The 12169-nt window shown below is 44.9% G+C and overlaps 1 protein-coding gene across 1 annotated transcript in view; it reads right to left on the reverse strand.

The window, feature by feature from the left end:
- Positions 1–12169, reverse strand: part of EPB41L4A (erythrocyte membrane protein band 4.1 like 4A) — a gene marked incomplete at its 5' end in the record, with an annotated part of 80123 nt that overhangs the window by 35367 nt on the left and 32587 nt on the right. Inside the window, 2 exons of the mRNA XM_088538278.1 lie at positions 5141–5224; positions 8675–8756. Of these exons, the coding sequence (XP_088394404.1) occupies positions 5141–5224; positions 8675–8756 (166 nt within the window). The remainder of the gene's footprint in view (positions 1–5140; positions 5225–8674; positions 8757–12169) is intronic.

Here is a 12169-nt window from a genome sequence, read left to right on the forward strand (position 1 = left end):
TTGAACAGATCGAACAATCTCAAGCAATTAGTACAAAAATAACTACAGGGCCACCAGTTTTCAGTGCCATGCCTTGCCAACTAGCACCCATTGAACCCTGTTCCAAACGCAGCCGGTACAAAAATTTGTTCACCGGTTCGCCGTGGCTAACCACCCTGATATCCACCTTGATAGGGCCGATCACAATGATCATGATGACGCTAATCTTTGGACCCTGTATATTGAATAAGCTCATGCCGTTTGTCAAGAATCAGCTAGAGAAGGTTAACATCATGTTAGTAGAACACCAACAACTGCTTTAAGAATATATCCACTCAGTATTACCCCCAAGTTATCCCAAAGTACACCCTATTCCTACACCCTGGTATTACCTGTCATCCCCTACCTTCTACGCGCCTTCTTCTTTGTGCCTTATGTTTTATCTCAAGTTTATGATATGTAATTTTAAGATTGGTATAACTATAAGAATAGAATAAGATAGTAATAAGAATAAGATAGTTGTATTTTAGCTAGTTTTGTTATGCATAGGGAGGGGGGAAGTTGTTGCAGATAGTTAGGGAACGGCGGCCGGAAGATATCGTGCTGTACGGAAAGACAGGGCCCCTAATAGCCAACAGTGTTTAGTCTATGGTGTAAGCAGGCGGATGTGACGTTGTAAACCTAGCTATATAACACCTTGTTACCCATCAATAAAGGCCATTTGCCGTCCACCACATTGGTGTCAACTAGCTGATAGCCCGAGTGGTTTGGGGGTGGTCGCCGTGCCGTCCCTGAACCAGGTCGCTGCAGCCGTTTGAACTGCAACACGATGGGCCTGTTGTGACCTTAAAAAGAATGACTTCACAATGGGCCTCTCGTGACCTCACAATGGACCACCTCACAATGGGTCTCTCGTGACCTCACCATGGACGACCTCACAATGGATGACGTCACAATGGGCCTTTCAGGACCTCACCATGGTCCACCTCACAATGGGCCCCTCATGACCTCACAAAGGGCCTCTCGTGGCATCACAATGGACGACCTCACAAGGGAAAACCTCACAACGGACGACCTCAAAACAGGCCTCTCGCGACCTCACAACGGACGACCTCAAAACAGGCCTCTCGCGACCTCACAACGGACGACCTCAAAACAGGCCTCTCGCGACCTCACAACGGACCACCTCCCAGTGGCCCTCTCGCGACCTCACAACGGACCACCTCCCAGTGGCCCTCTCGCGACCTCACAACGGACCACCTCACATTGGACGACGTCACAATGGGCCTTTCAGGTCCTCACCACGGACCGCCTCACAATGGGCCTCTCGTGACATCACAGCGGACGGCCTCACAACGGACGGCCTCACAATGGATGGCCTCACAACGGCCCTCTCGTGACTGCGCCTTGGACAACCTCACAGTGGGCCTCTCGGGAGCTCACAATGGGCCCCTCGTGGCCTCATAATGGATGACCTGACAACAGGCCTCTCGTGACCGCCCAATTAGCCTCCTGTGACCTCACAATGGACCTCTCGTGACCTCATAGTGGACGGCCTCACAATGGGTCTCTCATGACCTCACAATGGGCCTCTCGTGACCTCACTAAGGACGACCTCAGAATGGGCCTCTTGAGACCTCACAATGCGCTGCTCAAGACCTCACAATGGATGACCTCAAAATGGGTCTCTCGTGACCTCACTATGGACGATGTCACAATGGGCCGCTCATGACCTCACCATGGACCACCTCACAATGGGACTCCTGTGACCTCACCATGGATGACCTCACAATGGATGACCTCACAACGGCATCTCGTGACCTCACAATGGAAAACCTCATAGTGAGCCCGTTGTGACCTCGCAACGAACAACCTAACATTGTAGGACCTCACAATGGGCCTCTCGTGACCTCACAATGGATGATGTAAGAATGGGCATCTCGTGACCTCACAATGGGCCTCCCGAGACCTCACAATAGATGGCCTCACAATGGGCCTCTCGTGACCTCACAATGGGCCACCTCACAATGGGCCTTTCGTGACCTCACCATAGACCACTTCACAATGGGCCTCTCTTGACCTCACCATGGACGACCTCACAAGGGGTCTCTCGTGACCTCACTATGGACCATGACACAATGGGCCTTTTGTGACCTCACGATGGATGACCTCAGACTGGACGACTTCACAATGTGCCTTTAGTGATCTTGCAATGGACCACCACACAACGGGTATCTCATGACCCCACAACGGGCCCCTCGTGGCCCCGCAACGGACGGCCCCGCAACGGGCCCCTCGGGAGCTCACGACGGACGGCCCCGCAACGGGCCCCTCGGGAGCTCACGACGGACGGCCCCGCAACGGGCCCCTCGGGAGCTCACGACGGACGGCCCCGCAACGGGCCCCTCGGGAGCTCACGACGGACGGCCTCGCATCGGGCCCCTCGGGACCTCACAATCGACGACATCACAGTGGGACTCTCGTGACCTCACAATGGACAACCTCACAGTGGGCCTCTCGGGAGCTCACAATGGACAACCTCAAAATGGGCCTCTCGTGACCTCAGTAAGGACGACCTCAGAATGGGCCTCTTGAGACCTCACAATGCGCCTCTCATGACCCCACAATGGATGACCTCAAAATGGATCTCTTGTGACCTCACTATGGATGATGTCACAATGGGCCCATTGTGGGCCCATGATCTCACCATGGACCACCTCACAATGGGACTCTCGTGACCTCACCATGGATGACCTCACCATGGATGACCTCACAACGGGCATCTCGTGACCTCACAATGGAAAACCTCACAGTGGGCCTGTCATGACCTCGCAATGAACAACCTAACATTGTAGGACCTCTCAATGGGCCTCCCGAGACCTCACAATGGACGATGTAAGAATGGGCATCTCGTGACCTCTCAATGGGCCTCCCGAGACCTCACAATGGACGATGTAAGAATGGGCATCTCGTGACCTCACAATGGGCCTCCCGAGACCTCACAATGGACGATGTAAGAATGGGCATCTCGTGACCTCACAATGGGCCTCCCGAGACCTCACAATGGACGATGTAAGAATGGGCATCTCGTGACCTCACAATGGGCCTCCCGAGACCTCACAATGGACGATGTAAGAATGGGCATCTCGTGACCTCACAATGGGCCTCCCGAGACCTCACAATAGATGGCCTCACAATGGGCCTCTCATGACCTCACAATGGACTACCTCACAATGGGCCTTTCATGACCTCACAATGGACCAGCTCACGATGGGCCTCTCCCGACCTCACAATGGGCCTCTTGTGACCTCATAACGGACGAGCTCACAATGGGCCTCTCGTGACCTCATCATGGACCACCTCAAAATGTGCCTCTCGTGACCTCACAATGGACAACCATACGTTGTAGGACCTCACAATGGGCCTCTCGTGACCTCACAATGGGCCTGTTGTGACCTCGCAATGGACAACCACACATTGCAGGACCTCAGAATGGGCTTCTCGTGACCTCACTATGGACGGCCTCACAACAGGCCCCTCGTGGCCTCACAACGGGCCCCTCGTGGCCTCACAACGGGCCCCTCGTGGCCTCACAATGGACGACCTCACAATGGGTCTCTCGTGACCTCACAATGGACGACCTCACAATGGGTCTCTCGTGACCTCACAATGGACGACCTCACAATGGGTCTCTCGTGACCTCACAATGGACGACCTCACAATGGGTCTCTCGTGACCTCACAATGGACGACCTCACAATGGGTCTCTCGTGACCTCACTATGGACGGCCTAACAACAGGCCCCTCCTGGCCTCACAAGGGACCACCTCACAATGGTCGACGTCACAACGGGCCTCTCGTGACCTCACAACGGGCCACCTCACAACGGGCCACCTCACAACGGGCCACCTCACAACGGGCTTCTCCTGACCTCACAATGGACAGGCTCACAGTGGGCCTCTCGTGACCTCCTAATGGATGGCCCTGCGACAGGCGGCCCCACGACGGGCCCCTCGCGGCCCCGCGACAGGCGGCCCCGCGACGGGCGACCCCACGACGGGCCTCTCGGGACACCGCGACGGGCCATCTCACAATGGACCACCTCACAACAGGCCTTCCGTGACCTCAGAATTGGCCCCTCATTACCTCACAACTTATGACGTCACCATGGGCCCCTCTCGCCTCACGATGGGCGGCCTCACTGTGGGCCCATTCGTGGCCTCATGATGGGCGGCCTCACAATGGGCCTCTCATGACCTCACGATGGACGACCTCACGATGGACGACCTCACGATGGACGACCTCACGATGGACGACCTCACGATGGACGACCTCACGATGGACGACCTCACAGGGGGCCTCTCGTGACCTCAAAATTTCCAGACTGAATTGCCTACCCAGTTATGTCTTTCGCATATTTCCCCTACAGGCATTCATATCCAAGATCACCTCTTTCAAAGCCTTTTGTAGCTTTATTCAGAACCCTTCTGGAATAAGTACATCAGAACTGCACTTATTATTCAAGGAGCAAATGCATGACCCACAAATTTATATAATGATGTAATGCTGTTCTCTTTCTTTCTTTTCTATTGTTATTTTTTTTTCTTTCATAAAGCCATCTACTATAATCCTCAATTCTTGGTCCTAAATGGTAATGGCTCCCCATGGCACCTCATTTCATTTGGGAATCCAGGATTATCTCCCCACCCTGTGTCTAAATTCACATTTAATGACTCGTAATGTCATCTGTCACTAGGAGTCCCTGCTTGAGCAGGGGTGGTTGGCCTAGATGATCTCTAGGGGTCCCTTCCAACCTCAGCCATTCTGGGATTCTGTGACCACTCTGTCTGTACGGATTTTCTGACACTCTTCATAGATGCCCTTCATTCTTGACACAATTTTGTGTCATCATCCAGCCTTCTTACTCTGCTTTCCTACTCTTCTACAGATTTATTGAATAGCACAGATTCAAGCACAGACCTCTGGAGAATGCCACTGCTGACTCCCATTCAGTGATCATTCCTAATGATCCCTGCCAGTTATGACAGATTTATTATGAGTCTTCTAATACATTAATGTATCATTACCAATCTCCTTCACCTTATTGCCAAGACATGATGTTTATCACTGCACAATAGCTAACACATCATGCCTTGACTTACCTCTGTGGGCCATTTTCCTCCCACGGTGCTCTTGTTTTACTTCTTTGGGTTTCTGGACTGTTTTCATTTTTCATCTTTTTAAAGCTAAATAAAAGTATTGATACATTTTTAAAACCTATATTGTACAGACCATATTTCTTTCCCTCTCTCCCCCGACCTCTTAAAGAATTGATCTTAGAGGCATGCGGTCCCCAGAGTCCCCTACCCTGGCATACAGCTATTTGTCTGCTATGTGAAAGGAGGAGAATAGCTGCTATATCCCCTAGCTATAAGCTGGTGCTGGTGACAAGTTAGCTGTTTATCTTACCTAGATAGACTGGATAACACAAAATTCAGATCTGCAGTCTCACAATTACAGTTGTACCAAGTCCAAAAAGGATCAATCTTGTCTCAGAACAGATGAGAGCAGACGCTTAAGCAAAAATTCTAAGAATGGGGCAAACAGGAGGCCTCAGGATGCCTCACAGCTTTCCACAATGTTCAGTTAATGAATTACTGAACCAGAGGCTTTACATAACCATTAAAAAAAAAAAAGAGCTCTTGATGGAACAAGAACAACTTCTCCTGCAAGCCTAAGAAGCCCAGCTTAAGAGATACACATCAGGAATCGTAACCAGTCCCCCACCCTATCTACAGGCGCAGAGGCAAGAAACAACAGGATGCTGTTGTGGGGTTTTCTTCCCCTCTTTTTTTCCCCTCACACTGTCATGTTTTACAGCTCTCACCCAGACAGCCTGCTCGCTACCCCTCCAGGCGCAGGATGGCGGCCCCGGCTGGAGCCCGCTTTATGCCTCCCTCTCTCTCTCCTGTGGCTTAGCCATGCCTTTCCTGCAAAGTCATAGCCAGTGCTCACTCATGAGATGAACAGGCAGTTCACCCAATACAAGACTAGATAGCTATATTATTTTCCACTAATCTCTTCAAGAATCGTTACTGACAGCATCCCACTAAAAACATCAATGTTGCAGATGCTTCTCAAGTGCAACTTAAGCATCAAAAAAAAGCTTTTACAGATGCTTGGAAGAGAGGGGGACATAAGCCAGGATGCTTTGCTCAGAGCAGGAGGCAACAGACTCAGCTTGATGAAGGCTACTTAGCTCACTAATCCACTTTTAACCGCAGCCTTTGGTTATTACAGGTCACTGAGTTAATCATTTAATTCTCACACAGTGAACCAAATTCAAAGTTACAGTAGGTCAGCAGGAAACAAAATTAGAGTCCACTTTATCAGGTAAATCATCTTCTTAATACTGTATCCAGTAATTATTGATGCATATGTGCACAGAACCTATTTCCCAGACTTAAAAACATAAGCTTACTCCAGACTGAGCAGGTTACTTGGGTAAATGTTTCTGTCCTGTACTCTGGAAAAAAACTGAAAACTCAGATCAAGGTTGAGTTTAAAGAAATTTAGATTATGATTTCAGAACTTATAAAAGATAGAGACAAAGAAATAATCCTGTGAGACTGTGAACTAACTGCATCAGATTCCTAAGTTGTTACTCATTCAGAGCAAACTTAACACACTTAGCAGCTAGAGAGCTAGAGAATGGCAGCTCTTCAGATACTGACATTATCTCCAGGAATGCAGTTGCAAAAGGGACTAAATTAATTCAGAATATTTGAAAAGACTGAGATCTGAATTTCATGGGAGATTACTGCTTTGTTTTTTTCTCTGTTTACCTTGAATTCTTACTACTTATGTAGAAACAGCCAAAGATACATCTCAGCACTTAAGCTACAAAAACTCAGGTCGTAAGAGCTGCTTTGCAAGAATGTCTGGCAAGCAAAGCAGAAACTAATGTGGAATGGAGTAAAATATCAAACTGTAAATGCCTCACACAGGGTGTGTGCTGCCTGCCAGGTATACTCAGCTTGGTGGACCTGGCAACGGTTTTACAGACAAAGACAAGAAACAAACCAAGGAACCTAAAAAACATACAGATATTCCCTTTTTCTATGTATCTTGCATGCAGACAAATATCTGGAATGCAAAGTGGCAATAGCTCTAATTTCTTAATAGAAAACGTGCAAGAAAAACAACATTTTCCTTTCTAGTTTAAAAATGATCAACACTATTTAAAATATGTATTAGTGAGAAATTGTCCAAGAATTATTTTTAATTATTTAATTATTTTTAAAATATGAAGTCAAAAACTAAACCCAGGAACTGTGAAAATGCCATGTTGAAAATGGCACATTGAAAGCCTGTTATTCTGTTCCCTGATACACAACCCACTTACAAGTTTTTACCTCTTGAGGCAAGTGGATAAGCAGCACAGGGAGCACAAGCTGTATTAAGGGCTCCCCCTTCCCAATATGATCATCTCTGAACTACAGAACAAGTGTATCTCTTGCTTTGCCTCTTTCTCATCCCTTAAAAATCCTGTATTGTTCAGTGCATACTGCTTAGTGGCAGAGCTTCAACAGATTGAAATGGCACGTCCTAAGCTTTCTCTTAACTGATCCAAATGCCTGGATTACTGTATTCAAATTCCCTCAAACTGAGGAAGAAACTTAGACTTTCTTGTTTTAGGAAACTGGTATAATTACTAGGCAAGAGGAAACACTATCCAAGACTGAAGTAGGTTCTTAGACCCTTCTTGAGAGGCCAGTCCAGCTACTCAGCCAGAATGTGAAACCCAGAGCTTTAAGGAAGAGACTCAGCTCAGCAAACTTGTCAGGGTGACTAGGCATGCAGAGACGCAGACATTTAGGCAATTAAGCAAAAAAGTTAGGTGCTGAGTTCTTGACTCATGGCTTTGTAAGATCACTGTTTTGAGTCAGGCACTTAAATTCCACCTAAATTAAGGGTGGAGATGTAAATCCTTTTCTGAATTTGAGCCTCATCTGTTTCTCTCAAACACACCTACTAACCAGAGATGCATATTTCAGCACTGAAAGTTTAACACAGCAGACCAATAAAAACAGAATAGCCATGGCAATCCACTGCTGTGAAGAATCGAGTACAAGTATTCATGAGTTTTATACTGTAACATTCCTGGATTTACCAGTGTAATAAAGCAAGGGACTGCAAGACTCAGAGGCTTCCTGGAGGAGAGGCCATTCCCAACATGTCCCTTGACAAGCAGAGCCAGCCACATACAGAGACAGAGGGCACATGCCCCACTCCCGCCGTGCTGCCATCAGCCTGAAGCACCTGAGGGAGGGAGAAGTGGGGGACATAGGACTTCATACCTGCCCTGAACCAAAAACAAGTGTCAAAAACTCATTTTTCATGTTTATATCTTGGACTGTTTATATCTTGAACTTTTTTCCTATTAATGTGTCTGATTCATGGGTTTTCTAGCATCGCATGTCATCTGGAACCTCTGTCAGCCCAAAGATCGACATTTGTTATTACAAATTATCAGGCAATGTTTTATGGCCTTTGTCAGCAGACAAAAATCAGGGAATCCTTAATTTTAAGGACAGGAAAAAAGAAAGCATAATTATTGATTACTAAATGAGTCCCTCTATCCAATGTAATGCATGGTCTTCTAAAAACTGGAAGTCAAATGCTGGTCTATTTACCTTTTTACTGGAGAAGGTGCAATAATTTTGGTAGTTCCTTCATTCTCCCCATTTGTTATAATCTGATTTATGCTGTTAGATCCTGAAAGAACAAAGAATACAAAACAACCCTTTAGCTCTTCTTTTGCACATCAATTCAGCCTAATTAGTGTATTAAAATCATACAGAATCCTACTGAACACAATACAGTATGTGAGACAAAATAACAAACAAAACCGCAAGTGAATGCTAATGGTGTACAGGGAGCGCATTTTGGTGTCTTATCTTTACTTCTAGTTATATCACATTAAAAGAAAGCTCAGCATGGGTGACATTCATTACCCTTCTTTAAGATACGGAAGAATTAGGAGCTGTTGCTCCTACATAAGGAGGAATGTATACCACACCTGTATACATTCAGAAGAAGTTTAGAAATCTCCACTATGATACCTATGGCCTCTAAAACAATCCATGGCCATAAAACAATAGAAAACAAGACTAAAGGTGGTGGGGATTTTTCTTTTTTTTTTTTTTCTTTTCTTTCTAAGAAACTTGAAATAGTAGCAACATACATAAAGTAGTTGTGAACTGATTCAGCAACACTACATATATGTCAGAAATACTTCCTAAGCTACGACCAGGGAAACAACTAACTGACGGATCTGAGAACGACTGAGAACTAATAATCTAAATAGAGATGCAATAAAGAATAATAGAAACAGAAACGGCCAATACTGACTTCCAATGAATCAGAAACACCTGGCCACTCTCTTCCTGCACTGTCGGCACTGGACCCCTCACCAAAGCCATTAGAGAGAACACAGAGAATGACAAGGAAAATGCCCTGTCCCTTTTTTCCTTTACTTCTGGCTTCAAAGAAACAGATTGGTGCCTTGATTATTTAGGAGCATGGAGGGCCATGGGAGCTAGACGTATGATATAGGTTAAAATCAAAATGACATGATAAAGTTATGCTGCACCTCTGTATTGTTGAAAGGAAAAGCAGCAACCTATTTAAATTGGTATGTAGAGCAGCTACATCATAGAGATTTGTTAAAGCTTCAACAATAAACAAAAAAATACATCAATCATCAAGACAGGTTGGTTTTTATCCGTCCTATTTTTTAGTTTTCACCCTCTGCCATTCATATGCACCTATGCTACTTCTGAGGGAAGGGAAAAGGGAAGGAACTGGAAAGCAAAGAAAGGCAATGTGCGAAACAACTTCTACAGAGAGAAAATTACCTAATCTATGGAACTATTCCAAGACTTTCGATAAAACTGAATGGCACTCTAATTTCTCTACTAAAATCTGAACTATATATTCCCTTGTCCACTTTAATGCCCATCTAAGGAGATTTGATGCAATAGTTTTAAAAGGGTCCATTTCCCTAAAGAAAAAATACATGACAATTTTTTTTTCTTGACATTCCATATGGAAATGTTAAAAAAAAAAAAAAAAGTTTTCTGCAATATGCATGTACCTTTATCCATCTCAATGGATAATCTCTGTAATTTCTAACAAAACTGCTCCCATCTTCTAGAAGCAGATGTCACGTAAAATACCAAAACAAGACCACTAACATATCTCAGTCCTGGACAAGACTCTCGGATCATGTTCACTGAAGATATTCCATCATATATTGATTGAAACCCACAAGACTGATAGCAAGAGAATGCTAGATCTTTTGGAAAAAAGCAACTGCACCATCGTTTTAATGCACTGGTACACATTCAGGGCCTTTTTGTGGCTAAAACTATAACTAAATTTCTAAAATTCAAACAGGGACTCTATTCTGAGTTTACTCCACAGCCTGTTCAGCTTCCCACATTACCCCTTTAACATGCAAAGTCTCTGGGTCTATTCTGCTTCCACACAGGCATTCGAGAAAACCTAAGATATCTTGTCTGTACATCAACCTCCAGAAGGTTGTGCCTCTCCAAAGCTCCACCTGCTTATTTCCTGACGATGTCTCAGATATGATAGAAGGTCTTAAGTGGGATTAGTCATCTTGCCCAGAGAGGTTGTGGAGTCTCCTTCTCTGGAGATCTTCCAAACCCTCTTGGACACAGTCCTGTGCCACGTGCTCCAGGTGACCCTGCGTGTACAGGGGGATTGGACTAGATGATCTCTAGAGGTCCCTTCCAACCTTAAGCATTCTATGATTCTATGATCTTGTCTAGGTTACTAAGTCTAGTCCTTTGTGTCTTTGACTTTACCACTAATGTTTTTCTCCCCCCCTCCTCTTTTTTTTTTTTCCTTTGGTAACAGAGTTTACTACTTTCCCTACTTAGTTTTTCAGGCTAGTGCATGGCAAGGGAAGTGCCACGGTCCTGCCCTGCTCACCTTTGTTCCTCTGAAGTACAGGCAGAAAGTCCCTGTACGCCCAATGAAGCAAAGCTTGCCATTCTGTGCTTTTTAATGTTTATGCAAGTTTAAGAACTCAGAAGAATACAGAATATTCTAACCGGAATGCACACAAATTCAAGAACAAAGGAATTATTAATTCGGTATTCTGAAAGAACATTATTCTATAGAGGAAGAATTAATCAACTTTGCTGACTCACTGAAGCCTGTACATCTAAACACAGCCTGTGTGATAGAGTACCACTAATTAACATACTCCATAACTGCACAAACAATAACCCCATTGCCATATCTATAATACTGTTTCTCACATGCCAAGGTAATAGGCCTCTTAGATATACGTTAAATAGACAGAAATATTGAACATCTCACTTGTACAGGTTTTCCTGGTTGTTTATCTTTTGTTAAACAAAAATTAAAGTCAGTTTTCTTTGAACTGAACTTTTCCAGTAAAACAAATGCACAAGCCTTTACTTTCTTTTACAGCAATCTCAATCCCAAATTTTGCTTTCAAATTTAAACCATTAGATTTTAAAAACTTCAGAAATGCGTCACTTCAGGAGCCTAGCAAAATTAATGATGTTACGTCTGCTTCTTATCAATAAGACTCATTCCATTCACATTGCCTGGAAGTAGTGTTTATATTTAAATCTATTAACGAGGGCAGAAGATAAGCTGAGCAAAAGGAAACTGAGTTCGTGCTCTGCACTGCATGTTACTAAGAGCTAATAAAAGCAGAAGCACTTCTGTACGTCTAGACAATAGTGTAGCTCAGCTTACTCTGTGATAACATTTACTTACCAAATTAATTTCCAAACCAGTAGTCTCAAAGGTTTTATTTACCTCATACGATAGAGATGAAATGCCAAAGTGGCCAAACCTATGCTTTTACAAAATCTAGTTTTTTTTTAAAAAAAAAAAACCTTTGAAGTTAGTAAATCATTCACAGTTTCTCTGGTGCTAATTTACCTCAGGCAAAAGTCAGTTTATAGAGTTGCCTGTTATACAGTTACCTCCTCAAAAAAAGTCAAATCAGCTCCACTATTTGGGTCACGGACCATAAAGAAATGTATATTAAAAAATCCTTAATGCTGGTACTGCTAGTCATACAACAGGAGCATGTTTACCTGAAAACATTTTCCCTCTAA

Source organism: Tinamus guttatus, unplaced genomic scaffold (genome assembly GCF_059628265.1).
Source record: "Tinamus guttatus ecotype Peru unplaced genomic scaffold, ASM5962826v1 Tinamus_guttatus_pri_ptg000971l, whole genome shotgun sequence".
Taxonomy (NCBI): Eukaryota; Metazoa; Chordata; class Aves; order Tinamiformes; family Tinamidae; genus Tinamus; species Tinamus guttatus.